This window comes from Typopeltis vanoorti, chromosome 20 (genome assembly GCF_054136105.1).
Source record: "Typopeltis vanoorti isolate ZY-2024b chromosome 20, IOZ_Tvanoo_1.0, whole genome shotgun sequence".
In the NCBI taxonomy this organism is placed as follows: domain Eukaryota; kingdom Metazoa; phylum Arthropoda; class Arachnida; order Uropygi; family Thelyphonidae; genus Typopeltis; species Typopeltis vanoorti.
The window spans coordinates 102445001-102460253 of NC_143568.1; the positions used below are offsets into that span (position 1 = coordinate 102445001).

The following is a 15253-nucleotide window of genomic DNA, read 5'->3' on the forward strand; positions in this document are numbered from 1 at the left end:
CAAAAGAGAATATTGCAACTGGATTTTATCTAAATCTCAATCTTTTCTTTCTGTTTATACCAAAGCTTGAAATACTTGCAAGCCAAATGAGAATAGATAACACACAGACACAAGAATAAATAAGATGATCAAAATACAATACAAAAAAATTAAAAAAAATTTATTGCCAAATGTTTCAACCTGAAATTAACAGGTCATCATAAATGGCAAGCAGGCTAGCAAGTATGAGATAGAACATTAACAATGGATTATTTAAAAAACAGTACAAGCCACATGATAGTATAAAAAACCAACACAGTGTGGCTGACATGTAGTAATTAATTAAAAAACAAAACTATTGATGTCTGATGAGAATGAGACATTCCCAGATTTTCAGTAAGGAGATGTAGACATTCTGATTCACATTAGGAGAATGAAGCAAGGCTTCAGCACTCTCTTTGAATAAAAGTTAAAACTTGAAGAAGCATCAACAAAGTAGGCAAAAGCAGAAGATTCTGCGGTCAGTGTCAATTTCATACTGTGCTAAGCCAGATTTCTCAGATTTCTTATTAATGATATAAGATTATTATCCTGGCAATCTTTTCTGCATAGAACATCCAATTTGTCCAAAATAGGAAAGCTGGCAATCACAAGCAACTTGGCAGATGCTGGGAAAGGAAAGAGGAGATTGTATAGTCTGTTGTGGAGAAAAGAACCACTAATAATTAATAAAATCATTAATAAGAAATTGAGAAATCTGGCCTAACACAGCATGGAATCGACACCCACCACTATATCTTTTGGTGTACAAAATGCCTACTCCAACATTGCCACTTATAGTTTGAATGTTTATTTAAGGAGAGTGGCAAAGCCCTGCTGTGATGTCCCAATTTGAACTGGAATGACTGCTTCTCCTTACTGAAAATCAGAGAAAATCTCATTCCCATCAGACATAAATAGTTTTTTTTTTTTTTAATTCAATTACTACATCTCATCCACAATGCATTGTTTTTTATATTATCACAACCATGCTGTTTTCTTAAATAATCCATTGTTAATGTTCTACCTTCTGCTTACAAAGCTGCCTGCCAGCCAGAGGATGGTGACCTTTTAATTTCTGGTTGAAATATTTACCAATAAAAGTTCTTACTTTTGAAGGTCTTATTTCTGGAAAAATTTAATGCCCTAAAAATTGAGTAAAAAGCAAATGGCATTATAAAAAGGGGAACTCCTGGACAAAAAGCCATAAAAATTAATAAAGTTCTTACTTTTGTATTGTATTTTAATTGTTTCATTTATCCTTTTGTCTATGTGTAATCTGTCCTCATCATTATGGTACAAGTATCTTTTAAAGGACACATCCAAAATTGATTTGGAAGTTGAATAGAGAAAACTTGCATTATGCCAAAATGACCAGTGTTATGGTATCTTACCAGAGATTGTAACTTTAATCCAACGATTTTTTCCTACCTCTTTGCACTCACATGGTGTTATATGCACCATGGAAAAAGCCTATCTCATGGCTTCTTACTTTTCCCCCACTTTGAACTTTGGTCATCCTACTATTCCAAAAAGACATTTCGTAATCCCTTTGATTTTATGTTAGAAAATGATCAGAATAACCTTTTCCAAACTGGATATGTCTCCTGGATTTGATAAAATTTCTCTAATTATTCTGAAGGTTTGTTCTCCATAGCTGACTGCTGTTCTGTGTCACCTCTTTATTCTCTACTGTTGCACTGGTAAACCTGCAGCTTACAAATTAGGTCCTATTCAATTCATTTCTAAGAAGAGCAACAAACTTTATTTTGAAATTACTGTTCCATCTCTTCAATAATAGAAAAATCATTAACACTCAACTGTTGTACTACCTGGAAACTTCTCAGCTAATAAACCATCACCAGTAGGAAATTTTCTTGCTTATGTTGACTAGCTTTGGACAAACACTATTGTAAAGTTTGGAGAATATCAGTAGTTGATATCTTTAAGTCATTTGATTAGATTTTACACAAAGGCCTATTAAGTAGGCATCCATCACATAGTCTACGTTTTTGACTTGTACAACTGGGCTAGTAGCCTTCTCTTGGGATGCACATTACATGTAATAACAAATAGATTTTTTGTCTTCAAAGATTGCAAATGTTCCACAAGGCTCTATTCTTTCATCAACTTTTTTTCCTTCTTATGTTACAAACATTCTTCAATTGACCAGTCCAATCTACTGTTTTGCTGATGACAGTACCCTGCACTCTTCTCATTTGATAAATTTTAAACTACACAAAATCACCAAATCTTTCAGAATATTAGCTTCTACAACCCCAACTTCTGATCTCCAACTGGAATTCTGATAACTTTGTTAATTTCATCTCTAGTAAAACTCTAATCTGATTTTTGCATAAAAGTACCCCTTTCTTTCAGTCTTACTTTTTTACAGTACAGAACTATAACCTTTAACCTTTGTCATAAATCTATTCATATATTGCCCTCCTAATCATCCAAAAAATTAAGTTTCTCTTTCTTTAAATAATAAATAAACACATAAAAAACCATATCTTTAATTAGTAAAAGACAGATATTTCGTACTAAAATTAATAGTATATCTTCAGTGTCTGTAACAGTAATAGGAATGGAATAGAAGCAAAACGTTCGGTGGATCACCTATTAAAATAGAGTTATTACCGCGTGCTAGGAAATAATAGAAATAAATTTAATCTATTAAGATAAATGTTTTTTTTACATAAGATAAAAGTCTCCCAGATCTCTGAGAGAGACAGTCATTTTATAAATGACTGTATGTCTCTCTCAAAGATCTGGGAGATTTTTATCTTATGTAAAAAACCATTTATCTTAATAGATTAAATTTGTTATTTCTATTATTTTCTAGTACGTGGTAACAATTGTATTTTAATAGGTGATCCACCAAACGTTTTGCTTGTATTCCATTCCTATTACAGACACTGAAGATGTACTATTAATTTTAGTACGAAATATCTGTCCTTTTACTAATTAAAGATATCACTGTAGTTTTTACGTGTTGCTTTATTATTTAATTACTATGCCATGGGTTCCACTAAAAATCAGATTTTCTCTTTCTTTCAAGGTGCATTACTTTACCTCTGAACAGCTATTAAACTATGTCAATCACAAATTTGTCCAACCATTGAATGCTGTTCTCATATTTGGGAAGTGCTTCCAAGAGCTGTTTCTAAAAATACTTCTTTCAGTACAAAAGAGGACAGTTAGATTGATTAATGATCCAGTTCTCACCAATTCACATTCTTGTACACTAATGTTCAGTTTCTGCTGTTTGCAGTTTCTAAAAAATTTCAATAGACACAACTCATTAGAAATGGTATCTCTAAGGTCCTCCCTGCTCCCTTCTAAATATGTTAATATTTTAACAGATATGCACAACAGATATTCAACATTACTCTGCAGTTCAACTTGCAGAATAATTTTTCCCCTCTTCATTCATTCTTTTACTGCTGTCTTTTGGAAGTTGTTCCTTATTTATTTCTAAAAGAGTACAGTGTGCAAGTAGAGGTTTTCAAATCCAGTGGTAACAAATTTCTTTAACTTTCTGTCCATTTAGTATACTAGTTTGAATATTCAGTACTATTGTATACTTGTTTGAATAGCTTGTATGAGATTACAAAAAAAAAAAAAAAAATGCCTAGCTTGTACCACAAATTTGTATGATTAGCTATCAGCTAAAAGCCCATCTTCATATGACTATCAGCAGACATGAATGGTTTATAGTATTATGTGCTGGATATTGAGAAGCCAGATATTGTGACACTGTTCTTAGCATTTTGCTCATGTGAATTGAAGAACTGACCTCTGATCTATGATGATGAAAGATAACATGAGATTAGAAGAACTGTGCTAAAAATAAAATGTACAAGGACACTAAATCAGTTATAACAGCAGATAATTACTTTGTACTCTCATGTTAAGTTTCCAAGAGGGAAAAAAATTTCATAAAATGTTCATATCTTGAAATTCAGGACATTCTTATTTTCTTTCTAGCAATGATGTCAGTGGTGGATGATTCATTTGGAATTATTGTAAACACTCTTAAAAAGAAAGGACTGCTGGACAACTCTGTCATTTTATTCACAACTGATAATGGTGGCCCAGCTCACGGATTGGATAATAATGCTGCATCAAACTGGCCATTAAGAGGGGTTAAAAATACTCTCTGGGAAGGAGGAGTTCGTGGAGTTGGGTTTCTATGGAGTTCTTTGTTTCATAAGAAAGGTAGAATATCTACACAACTGATGCATGTTACAGACTGGCTGCCTACTTTGTATCATGTTGCAGGTGAGATTTATTTTTAATATGTTATATAACAATAGGAAAATTGCAGTTGACTTGCACCAGCAAACTTGTACAAACCAAATGAATGGATATGATGGATAGTTTATTCTCGGGAATTTCTTTTAGCAAACATTTTGCCTAGGGAACTTTGATTAGGATTTTTCAGTCGTTTGTTATACTGAGCAAGTTTGTTGTAGTGAGAGTTGGCTGTGTATAAATTTAAGAACTGATTTTTTATTTATTTATTTATTTATTTTTTTTATATACTGAATGCTAGTATGGTAATCTGATAATAAACATTTTGTTATAAAGTCTTAAAATAACAACATGAATCACTGAATATGAATTTGAAATGCAACAAAAATAATAACTTGAATTGTTTTTGGAATGACAAAATAAGATCACCTGTACTTTAAATTAGACTTGTCAAGAAATTATATTCTTGTTTAATCCTTTATCCAAGTGTAAGCAAACAAAGTTTGTGGGTGAAGTATCTTCACAACTAAGGCTACTTGTATACAGAGACTGATTACAAACCCGAAAGAATGTGTGTGCGCGTGCTTTGCATTATGGGATACTAAGGCAAAGTATACATCCTTTAAGACGTATAATGTCTATGCATTATGGGAAATAACTACCCAGATAAAAACCAACCTTTATTTGAGGTAAAGTGCAAGTGTCACCTCTCCAAAACTGAATAATTTCCAAGATCACTGAAACTCTCACTAAGTGACCCAAAGGAATCACTTCTAACCTCAAACTCTCATCTATGGTTCTACTCAATGACAGGCAAAAAAAAAAAAAAAACCACTACCACCAAGCAGAACTACTCTACTCCCTAGGAAGCAAGCAAGCCCAAAGACAAACATTATTATAAATGTCATCAGTGGGAACCTGGCACAAAAGAGATGCCAAGATTGCATTAATGCAGATATAATATATTTCTCATATACAATAGTAAAAAGGTATATCAACTTATTAAATACTCTGGAATAGAGATAAGGATAGAAAGTTTTTTCACTTGTTTACAAATTAAATTAAACTTGCCAAGAAATTACATTCTTGTTGTAGGCATGGGGTTTCTGTGGTTTAGCAGTGCACAAGAAACATTCCGGTAATTGGACCGCATGTTTATTAAGATAAATAACAATAAAAAAAACAAACCCAACAAGTTTCGTAAGTCGTTTGTTTTGCATCTTCAGTGGTCAAAGGTAACTAAAAGTTTAAACACAAGAAATGAAAAATTATTCAAAATAGTTCATTCTATGCAGTTGTGGCTGTCTAACTGTTTATTAAATTAAATATCCAAATGCAGATTCATTGCAGTGCTAAGTTTTAACAATGCTGGATGCTGTCATGTTCTGTTGTTCAGGATGTCCGAGGCCTGACATGCGTATATTTTTTTATCAGTGCTGACCAAACTTGGTGTAGAAGGTCCTGGTTTTTTTTGCATTGTGTTGGAATTCTAAGCATGTTTGCAGCTTCTTTAAATTTCCTTATGTAACAGTTTTTTTTCAATGTAAGACATGTTTGTTTTTTGCCAGAGTACATTATGGCCGGTGGAAGTTGTATGGTATGCTACGCCTAATTTGTGTTCTCTTCTTTTTTGCACGTCTTTTTGGTGTTCATTCATACGAATTTCCCCTGATCTTCCTGTCTGGCCTGTGTAGCAGATGCCAAGAAATAATGAATTTTATAAACACCTGTTTTTTTAAAGGATGATGTGGAGGTTTTGGGGAATGTAGAAATCTTGAAATTTTTTCCAGCGGTAGAAAAGTAACTTTGATATGTTTGTTTAGTAATTTGGCCATTTTGCCTGTAACATTCTTGATGTATGGAAGCATGATTGCATTCTTGAAATCTTGCTTTTGTGAGATGCTTGTAGGAGGTGTTGTTGAGGATTTTTTTTATTGTCATAGGTTCATAACCATTTTTTTTTTTGAGGATCTGTGTTAAAATCAGAGAAATGAAGAATTACAATATTTAACACAGATCCTCAAAAAAAATAGTTATGAACCTAAGACAATCACTGAATCTGCATTCAGATATTTAATTTAATGAATGGTTAGACAGCCACAACTGCATGGAATGAACTATTTTTAGTAATTTCTCATTTCTTGTGTTTAAACGTTTAGTTATGGAACTTGTCGGGTTTGTTTTTTATTGTTATTTATCTTAATAAACACGTGGTCCAATTACCGGAATCTTTCTTATGAAATTATATTCTTGTTTAATCCTTTATCCACGTAAGCAAGCAAAGTTTGCTCGTGAATTGAGGTATCAATGGGAACCAATCCAATTTTTATCCAATTATTATTATTATTATTCAGGCCTCCATGGAGTCAAAAGAATCATCGTGGGAGTGGGAGATCCTTTCTAAGAAACACAAGTCTGTCAAGACACATCGAGGGAGGTCCCTCCTAGGAAACACAAAGTCTATCATACCACTCCTTAAATGAATGATAACCATTTTATCTTTGCAGGTCAGTGTCCTTCTCATTATTGCAGCAATCCTCTGTGCTACCTTCACTACCTTTGCAATATGTCCCTTAAATTTCATGTTTCTATCAATCGTCAAACCCAGATCTCTTGTCCCTCCTACTTCCTCCAGTTTAACTCCTGCCATAGAGTATGCAGCATCCCATCAATGTGTCCCAAACCTTAAGACCTTACATTTTGCTGCATTAAACTGACACCCACATTCATTTGCTCATCTATCTAGCATATTCAAATCCTCTTGTAGGACTACCACATCTGCACTATTACTAATAAACCTTTCCAGCTTCGCATCATCCGCAAACAACCGAATATCCCCTTGCAATCCATGGACGATGTCATTGATATAAAGGTTACACAATATAGGTACCAGTACTGAGCCCTGTGGAACCCCACTTGTAACCTTATATCTCTTTGATATTGCTCCACAATACACAACACTCTGATACTTATCAGATAGCCAATCCTGAATCCAGTTGACCAATCTGACATCCAAACCCATGTGCTGCAACTTGAATATCAGCTTATCATGTGGCACCCTGTCAAATGCCTTCGCTAAATCCAAGAAAATGGCAGTATATGCCTTTACCTCATCTACTGCTCTTGTAACTTTATTATAAAAGTTAGCATATTACTAAAACAAGAGTGCCCCCTCACAAATCCATGTTGACTATGACAGATAATATTACTCTCATCTACCCAATTTTGTATACGGTCCCTAACTAATTTCTCCAAGATCTTAACTACTGATGACACTCAAAGTAGCCTATAATTAGACACTTCCTGTCTGCTTCTGCCCTTATGCAATGGCACTATATTACCTTCCTTCCATTCCATGGGCACCTTTTCTGCAGCTGGACTTTCATTGAAAAGCCAGGTCAAGGGCACTGTCAGTTTCTTAGCACATTCTCTCAAAACTCGTGGTGAAATACCAACCAGTCCTTTACTAACATTCAGAGTACTCAGTATGTGGAACACACTCTCCTCCTGCACCTCTAAACCTCGACCCTGCTCTATCCCTCTAGTATTCAAATTTACTCCTCCAGGATGAAATACTCCAATAAAGTGTTCATTGCACAATACCACTATGTTCTCTGCATCAGTCACTCTATTCCCATTTTTATCCCACAATGTCATTCTTCCACAGTCATTTCTCCTCCTGCTGGCCACATAGCTAAAAAATTCCCTAGGATTTTCCTTGGATCTAAGGGCCAATCTTTTCTCATATTCCAGTTTTGCCTTCCTTACCATACTAGTCACTCTTCGGGCCTGTGTCTTATATTCTTCATGCATCTTCTCCTCACCTGTCTCCTTATATCTCTTCCATAGCCTCTTTTTTGCATGTAGCTCCTGTTTAATATTGTTTGTCATCCACTTTACTCCAAATTGTGTCCTCTTCTTCACTCGTGGAATGCAGCTTACCATTGCTGCTATCAATTATTCCTTCACAATTTTCGAAGCACTAACGATATCCCGGCCTTCTAATTCCTCCCTCCACGAAACTTCCCCAAGTTGACGTTTAAGACTATCATAATCACCTGCTTTATAATTCCACATACGTTCGTATCTCTTTGATACTTTTGCATGTCTATTCATTTTCCAAGTCAAAACCAGATGGTTACTCTCTCCAACTGGTGGAAGAGATGTCATCTCAGTTATTATCAGCTCTTCAGATGCTATAACCAAATCCAAAACTCTTGAACCTCTTGTTCCCTCTGTTAGATGTTGCCTAAGACATTTGTCCCTCAAGAATTCTAGAAATTCCATTCCCTTATTGCTACATGCATCTTCCTTTCCCCAATCTATGCTGCTGTAGTTAAAATCTCCCATAACAATCGTTCTTCTTGCACTTGCCACGCTCAACTGTCTCAACATCTCCTGGTCCCCACCCTCTGTGCTCCTTGGTCTGTAGCAACACCCCACTAGATATCCTGTCTTACCCACCTACACCTCACACCATATACTTTCAAAATTATTAGTGTCACAGCCTTCCAAAGCCTCCACTCTTAGAGGAAATAGGTCATCACTTACCATAAGCAGTACTCCACCACAATGCTTTTCCTTCCTATCCTGCTGAAAAATGCTGTATACAGCAGCTTCTATTCCTGTTATTATATCCTCTTCTGTGAACCATGTCTCTGTGATCCCAATAATCTTTGGTCAGACTGATGCTATCAGTGCCACCAATTCCTCTCCCTTATTCCGAATACTTCTGGCATTAGTATAAAGCATAAAAATGCCACTGTTTCTATACCCAGCATTATCCCTTCTAGACTCCACTGGGGTCAGCATTACCTGATGTCATCCCCCTTCTCTCAAGTACCCACTCCCACAAGAGGCAACCCCTACTACCATCCACACTGAGACACACCGACTCGTTCAGAACAGCAATCTCTCCAGATGCCTACGTCCTTCCTCATTCAACTGCAAGCGGTCTGTCGCATACAATTCCTCTCTGCTCTCAAACGCATTCCACGCATCCACATATTCGAATCCTCTCTTCTGACACATTCTCGCTATTATGCCATTCAATATCACCACTCTTCTGCTCAGCTCGACATTATTATACCTAGGCAACACGCACACTATCTTTCCTCTCCGTGTCTTCTTTTGTACAGCCTCAAGCAAGCTCATATCTCTCGCTGCCCTATTCACCGCCACTCAAGTCATTTGTTCCCACCATCACAATCATCTCATCCACCCTTTCACCTCTCTTAATTGCCATAGCCACACTTTCAATTGTTCCTCCTGGCAAACACTCCTCACGCATCCTATCTTGAACACCATGAATCATTGAGTTCCCCATACATTACACCTCTTACCACCATATTCCTCAATTGCTCACATGCATCCCTCACTCCATCTCTTGTAACAGTTTGTCTCTGTGCACCCCTACTTACCTGCCTTCCTGACATCACTATCTCTAGTCCCTGTGCTCCCTTGCATTCCTCTCATTCCCTCTCTCCTTCTGTTTCCATTCTTTCCTCTTCTATCATTCCTATATCTGACACTCATTCCCTCTCTTCCACTTATCCTATTCTCACATCTTCTGTCATTCATAGAACTCGCTCATTCCCTCTCTTCTGTTCCCATTCTCTCCTCTTCTATCACTCCCATAACTCCCTCTGTTATACTGTTCCTATTCTCTCTTCTTCTACCATTCCCTTGACTCTCTTTCAATTCATCTCCTCTACTATTGCTCCTATTCTCTCATTCCCATAGCTCTCTCTCACTCCTCCTCTGATTCGTCTCTTCCATTCGATTAATTTCATCTTTCACACTTCTCATCTCATTCCCCAGACATTCCACATGCTCTTTCAGCTCATCTCTCTCTCTCTCTCTCTCTCTCTGTAAGTCAGCCACTCTTGTTTGCCATTCATCCACCCAATTGAAACTATCTCCTAAAACTTCAGAATCATTAAACCTTTCCATACCCCCACTCTTATTTTATTCATACTTCTCTTGCCCTCTATCATTATGATGCCTTCTGTGATAGGAAGACATGAAATTGTAGTGCTGGTTTGAAACCACATAGAAAAACTTCATAGTAAACAATGTTATGTTTATTTAGATGCTCAACTAGCTTTGTGAAATGACTGTTTCACATCATCATGATATATGTTGTTTAACCTCGACCTTATGATTGGCTGGATAGCAATATGCTATTTTACCAGGGAATGATTATGAAACAAGGTGGTTTCCTGTTGCCTTCCTTACCTTAAGTATTTATTACTGTAGACTTCATGGGGCCTCTTGGCCTGTTCTAGGAGATGAAAAACCAGAGTTTCCAGGTGAATAAACACCCTACCTCCATATCAGACCAGCTAACTCACCTTTAGCCAAAAGAGATCAGATAAAGGTTCCTCACATCATGGATGGGAATCAAACACAGATCTTTCCGACCAAAGGGCTTAGTCTATACTGACTGAGCTATGGAAGCTCATCAGGAGATATAGTGAGCAAAATAAAAAAATTAAGCTACAAACAAGTAACAGCTACAATGTAAATATTTGAAATTTGTTAGTCTTATCTAAGACTAACAAATCGAATTCCTCTTGGATGCCTGATGATTGGTGACATTATATGTGCCACTGGCATCCACATGTGCTAGATGAGAGCATAGCATACTTGGTATAATATCAAGCCTTGTTTCTTGTTGCACTGTTGTGGATGTTTTATCATTTCCTTTTTTTTCTTTGCATTTTTTAATTGTCTGGACATATGGATCTCTCCTGTGTAACACAACTTACAGGAGATCTTATAAATGCAGGTTTCTTAATTGGTGGATGGCATGGTAAGGTCTAAAGAGATTAGAAATCATATTGAGGGAGTAGAAGGCAACTTTGATACCCTATTGACATAATGACTTCAAAATCTTATTCTTGACTGACTGAATATAGAGAAGTACTGCCCTTGGAAAACTTGCCATGCTCATCTGGGGGATTGTAGTTGTTGTTTTTTTTTTATTTTTTTAAACCAATGACTTATAGCCAATATCTGTCCTTGGTAACTATAGTGAAACATCACCTAATAACAACTACATATAAATTAGTTAATTATCGGAAATTATTATTATTGAAAGTAAATCTCTACAGTTTGTTTTTGATATGTCTCTTAGTTTTGTTTTTTAAAATACCATAAATATGTTCTGCAATAAAACGTTTTTGTTTTCATCTGTATATCATCATCAAATTCCTGCTATGTACCCTCAACGGGTGTACAGGATATGATAGTACTACATGGAAAAAATTACATCATTACTAACTTCCTATCTACAATTTTCCTCCAAATCAGTCAGTTACTTGTCAAGACTCCAACATTATCAGATCTTATATTTCTATCGTCTAAGGCACTTTGTACCGTATCAATCCACCTATATCTTGGTCTTCCTCTTGGTCGTTTTGCTGCCAACCTGGCAGAGAATGCTTGTTTTGCTAATCATTCCTCGCCCATTCTGTTTCAGTGACCACACCACCTGAGATTAGCTCTGCTAACGCATTCCTGGATGCAGACAATGTCAAGTTCTTTCCCAATACCCTCATTTTTAATATGATATTGCCATTGATGCCATCTGTTCATGCCCATAATCTTTCTCAGGACTCTCATATCTGCGGTCTCTAGTCTTTGGTCAGGTGTTTTACTTCTGACCCAGCTCTCAGATCCATAAGTTAAATTTGGTTTGAACACTGTCTTGTATGCAGCTAATTTAGTGTTCCAACTAATTTCTCTCTTATTCCATATGAATTTATTTAATTGACTTCCCACCATACCAGCTTTGCTGATTCTGTTGTCTATTTCCATATTTAATTTACCATCTTCAGTAAAAATCGTGCCTAAGTGGCTGAAATGTTTTACTTGTTCCACAGGTTCTCCATTCACAACACAGATGACATTTTCAATGGTTCTGCCTATTTTCATTGTCTTTGTCTTTTTATTGCTGACCTTCATACCATATCTATTACAACAGCTATTCAATTTAGTCAGAGAATCTTGCAGACTTGTAGCGGATTTATTTATTACTATTACTATTATTACGGGCAACTCCAGGGAGTCATTGGACTCATTTAGAAGTATAACATCATCCACATAAAGCAAAGAGCTGACATTAACATCTCCAATTTTGATATCATGTTTAATACCACTTTCCTTCATAATGTGATCCATATAGATAATGAATAACAGAAGGGATAATGTACATCCTTGTCTCACACCAGATTTAACATTAAACCATCTTCCTGTACTTCCTTCAATTCTAACTATTGACTTACAACTCAAATAAAGACTAAGTATTGCTTGATAAAATGCCCCATTGACACCATATAACTGCAGCGTATTGAATAGCTTCTCTCTTGGCACCTTGTCATATGCCTTTTCCAAATCAATAAAACTTAAATACAGATCTCTGTTATATTCCCATGCTTTCTCGACTATTGGTCGTAAAGTGAAGATCTAATCCAGACAGCCTCTATTTGGCCTGAATCCAGCTTGTTCTTCACCCAGCTTTTCTTCCACAATTCTTCTCAATCGTTTCTCAAGTATACTTGCATAGATCTTGCCAGGAACACTCAGTAGGGAAATACCTCTGTAATTCTCACATTCAGTTTTATTTTCCTTTTTTTATATGGGTACTATGAGAGCTCTACTCCAATCATCTGGAATTCGTCCCTCTGTCCAGGCTTTCTGAACTATGCAGTGCAGCCACTGTAAGACTCTTATACCACCATACTTGAGCATTTCTGGTCGAATATCATCTACTCCTGCTGCCTTTCCACATTTTAAGCCTTTGGTGACTTTTTCTACTTCAAGTATGGATATGTATTCCTGACAGCATGCCTGGTCCATACCTCAAGGATATCTTTTTCTACTATTTTCATGTCACTTTTATCATCTCTAACTCCTTTTACAGCACTCTTTCCTCCATTCCTAAGCTTCTTCAACAACCTCCAGAATATTTTGCCACCGTGTTGATATTTATTTTCTATATTCTTGCCAAAGTCCTCCCATGACTTTTGTTTAGCTAGTTTTACACAGTGTTTAGCATTCTTGCATTTCTCTTTATATTCCCTAAGAGCACAAACTGACTTATTTGCCAGGAACTTTTGATATGCTTTCTTCTTTTCCTTCACTGCCTCTTTAACTTCCTGTGTCCACCAGGGAGTTCTGATTTTTCAAGGAGTTTTCAAGTCATTCAATATTATAGAATATGTTATCAAACCGAGTAAATCTTCCATTGGACATTACATATATATATATATATATATGACAGATACCTTCATTTTAGCATTGCTTGGTAAATTTTTTTTTTCCTAAGAGTTCCTTAATTCTCTGCATTTGTTTTTGATATGTCTCTTAGTTTTGTTTTTTAAAATACCATAAATATGTTCTGCAATAAAACGTTTTTTTTTTTCATGTGTGTATTATTATTATTATTATTATTATTTGACACCTCCAGGGAGTCCAATGACTCATTGAGGGAGGGTACGTATCCCTATTTGGCTAATGAAATACTTAAAATTTTCTCTCGTGTGTCAAATCTACAAAATGAGTTTTATCTTACTGCTACATCAACGTTGAGCCAAAGAACTCAACATTTTTTTCTTTAATATAAATTGCTTATTTTAGTTTTGTACCTCAGCAGTTGAATTTCTGGTTTCTGTTGTATAAAATAGAACACCAAAAAAAACAAAAAAAAAAACAAGCCATCTCTCATTATAGTGGAAAGTTTTCAATAGTAATGTTTGTTGGAGCACTGCAGTTGCCTTATTCTTTAAAATAGAATGTGAATTTTCTTGTATTCCACTTACAGGTGGCAATGTGAAATCTCTTGGTGAAATTGATGGTTTTAATATGTGGAATGTTTTTAAATATGGCTACAAATCTCCTCGTACTGAGGTGCTACTAAACATTGATCCAATTTCTCATGTTTCTGCCATCAGAGTTAAAAATTTTAAATTAATCCAGGGTACATTATATAATGGCGCCTTTGATGGATGGTATGGACCTGAAGGTTCTAGAAGTGGGCCTGCTCTTAATTGTGGAAAGAAACCTGTCAATGCATCCATCAGCTGCAAGCCTGCCACATCTCCTTGTCTATTTAATGTTGTTGAAGATCCATGTGAATACAAAAATTTAGCAGATTCATATCCTGAGGTGAGTAACTTGTTTATATTTAATGTCCAAAAGCCTTTTGATATATTTATACTCAACATAACTTTTCAATTTTCCTGAATAGCTGGTGAGTGCAAATTCAAGAAAGGTATGACAGCTGGTGTAAGTCATATGTGGCCTCCCTCAATTCCCTGGAGGTCTGTTGTAGTGATATAAATGTTGAATGAAGTAAAAGTGGATGTGCAAAATCAATCTAGAGCTTTTAGGGTGGGGAGAGCTGTTGAGTGAAAGAATGTGCATAAAATGTTAGTACCACTGGTAACAAACCAGAATAGGTTAGTTAGTATAAAGCTTCAGGATAGCGGCGGGCCTAAGGGACTTTTTTCACTTTATGTACACTAATATCCGGAGCATTTGGAATTAGTGAGACACGGCTGATAGAAGATGATATAGTTAGTGGGTTATAGAATGTGACGAGTATAATGTGTTCAGGGAGGATAGAGAGAGAAGAGAATAAAGAATGGGGGGGTATTATCAATGATAGCCAATGAACTGCAATCACAGAGAGCAGAAGTTCACTGCAGGCCAGTGAAAATAGCACATTTGAGGTTGTCTGGTGTGAGATAGAGGCCAGTTGCATGCTTCTGTAGGCCAGGGAATGGAAAGGATGATATGGATAGTATGCATCTGCAAATAAGCCTAACAGTTGGCTCCAATGAGCAGGCGGTGGACAAAGAATATGAAATTAGTAGCCAAACGTTTATAAAAAATGGCTATAATTAAAAAAAAAAAAACAGTTCACAAGATTCTCCACAAAAATATCATTAAAAGCAAAAAAGATTATGAGTGC

At 35.9% G+C, this 15253-nt stretch overlaps 1 protein-coding gene across 2 annotated transcripts in view; it reads left to right on the forward strand.

Moving 5' to 3' along the window:
- LOC150095728 (arylsulfatase J-like) overlaps positions 1-15253 on the forward strand; it is a 150863-nt gene that overhangs the window by 120891 nt on the left and 14719 nt on the right. For both annotated transcript variants that reach the window (XM_090409768.1, XM_090409769.1), the window contains exons 8-9: positions 4009-4302; positions 14102-14445. In XM_090409768.1, the coding sequence (XP_090265894.1) occupies positions 4009-4302; positions 14102-14445 (638 nt within the window). The remainder of the gene's footprint in view (positions 1-4008; positions 4303-14101; positions 14446-15253) is intronic.